Genomic DNA, 2,337 nt, shown 5'->3' on the forward strand with positions numbered 1-2,337 from the left:
TTGTTTTTCTTTTTGCTCGATACAAGTATTATTCCCAGTTTTGTAATATTGTAACGTTAGCTCTGTGAATGAGGTGTTTCTGTCTTCTTCGTTCTTTCCAGAGAATAAAAATGTTATACTTAAGTAAATGTTTTATAGTACTTGTATGTATGATGTGGCAATCTGCCTTTTATGTCTAATGAGGAGCACTCTTTGGCAGAGGTACGGTTTTGCGCTAATCGATGGTCATAGCCACTTTCTCTGCTAGGGCACATTCCAAATCATCAATTCAGGTTTCTCCCTCACCTAATAAGGTTTCCATTCGATGAAATTGTTCTGTTCTGTAAAAACATGTTAACAATCTGTGTTTGCTTTTACTCTAAAGAAATTCTAGTCATCTTACAAATAAATATAAGCTTTTTTAGGAACACTGTTAAACTTTTACTGTTCCAATATTTGCAAGAACATAATACAGCCTTCAAAACATGAAACACATACTTTGTCGTGAAACAATCATTAAAAATAAATTTGTGAAGTTCTAGTATAGAACTACTAAAAGGAGATGCACGGTGCAGCACCCAGAATTCAAATGTTTCGTTTACCCCCGTGCTATGAATCCCAGCCCTTGGATGAGGGTGCTGACTAAAGTTTTTTATTCTTCTCTTTCTTTTTTCTTTATTTTGGTGATATTGAAGGCAAAGCTTTTGGTCTATGGAGGTTCTTCCTTGGGATATTGTGTCACAAATTCTTTCACATGTACCCGCTGAGTTCATGTTAAACTGCAAATTGTTGTGCAAGACATGGAAAACACTCCTCTTAAGCAGAAAGGTGGGGAAGATGGGTCTCATATTCACACTAGCATCAGAGGCAAATAAAAAAGCTCTTCATTATGGAGATTATGAAGATATTCTTAGACCTGATAATGACCAGAACTGCTCTTTTAAGGTGTTTACCAAAAAAGTCAACCATCCACCATTTAAACCAGGTAATGGTTTCGGATATGAAAGTATCATGATCGGTTCTTGCAACGGTTTGGTTTGTATATCTATACCACATGATGGTATCTATGACCCTGTCTACATCTGCAATCCTTACACCGGAGAATATGTTAATCTTCCAAGACTAAAACCGGGTCCACCCGTACAAGTGGATTCGGTTTTCTCCCTGCAACCAACGAGTATAAGGTCATCCGGATTTTCTACCCCAGCTGTCAGGAAGACGGGTATGTTCAGATATACACTCTTGGTATTGACAAAGGGTGGAGGAATATTGGAGAAATCAAACACAAATTGTGGTTTCCCGGTGTCGTTGCGGATGGAACTCTTTATTTTATTGATGATGATAACGAAAGGGAAATTCAAATTTTGGCTTTCCATTTAGCAGTAAAGAGTTTGAGTTGCTTCCATCACCAAAGTGTATTTCAGCTTATGAAGGTCGTACCGATGTCCTCTATCAACTAAAGGTGTTAAAAGGGTGCCTCTGTGTTACTCATGAACTGAGAACAGATAAACGAGCAGATATATGGTCGTTCAAGAATGATGAACAGGATAATCGCAGTGGGAAAAAGGACTACAACACATGGAGATGGCGTAGGGAGTATAGTGTGCCGTGGTTGAGCAATCGTGATCCTATGGACTTCTATCAGCCTTTAGCAGTGACAAAGAGCAACGAAGTTTTATTGTGGGTAAGTGATTGGGCTAGGGTGATCTTATATTGTTTCAACCCGGAAGCTGGATCTTCAACCTGGATATCAGACTCAAAAGATGCAAATCATTTTCAAGCGATCCCTCATGTAAACACCATCGTCTCGTTGAAGTCCCTTGGGGTACCTTCCAAACGAACAATTCAATTAGCTGAGTGCGGCCACAACCACACGTATGCGACACGAGCATCTAAACGAAGAACAATCAAATTGGGAGAGGAGCAAGCTGATGAATCCCAAAAATAAACTACAAGTGTTAAATTGAAGAACTATAATAATGGTTGCAGATGTTTATTCCTGTGTTTTAATGTTTTTCTTGACTTTGATTCTCATGGGTTCCATAATAATGATATACAGTACTACTCATTATGAAGCCTAACCACTACATGTAGAGTAACTTTTAGGCTATGCTGGTACCGTTTACTTTCTCTATGCCGGCATTTGCACCATCCTGGCTGGTACTTACATTGGGGCACTATTGTCGAGACTTGAGACTCAGTTCACCTTTACAGCTATTTGTTCGTCGCTTGAATCACCATTTCAGAACTTTTTGTGTCCTTAACAATCATATTTCAATTCACCAAAACCCATCAAACGAATTCGAATTTCAACCCCAGAATTCATTAAGCTACACCCAATTTTAGCCAGTGTTTACA

General features: G+C 38.7%; 1 protein-coding gene across 1 annotated transcript; it reads left to right on the forward strand.

Moving 5' to 3' along the window:
* The first annotated feature begins 690 nt into the window (after positions 1–690).
* On the forward strand, positions 691–1,927 carry LOC113272525. The gene is made up of 2 exons (XM_026522348.1): positions 691–1,224; positions 1,331–1,927. Exons 1-2 carry the CDS (start codon positions 691–693, stop codon positions 1,925–1,927), a joined length of 1,131 nt encoding a protein of 376 aa, XP_026378133.1.
* Positions 1,928–2,337: the final 410 nt, after the last annotated feature.

This window comes from Papaver somniferum, chromosome 4, assembly GCF_003573695.1.
Source record: "Papaver somniferum cultivar HN1 chromosome 4, ASM357369v1, whole genome shotgun sequence".
NCBI lineage: Eukaryota > Viridiplantae > Streptophyta > Magnoliopsida > Ranunculales > Papaveraceae > Papaver > Papaver somniferum.

Excerpts from the sequence above, each read along its gene's own strand:
- LOC113272525 (XM_026522348.1), top strand. The coding sequence starts at position 691 with ATGGAGGTTCTTCCTTGGGATATTGTGTCACAAATTCTTTCACATGTA. Across the intron at positions 1,225-1,330 it reads TGTTCAGATATACACTCTTG|GGAAATTCAAATTTTGGCTT; the intron begins GTATTGACAAAG and ends TGATAACGAAAG.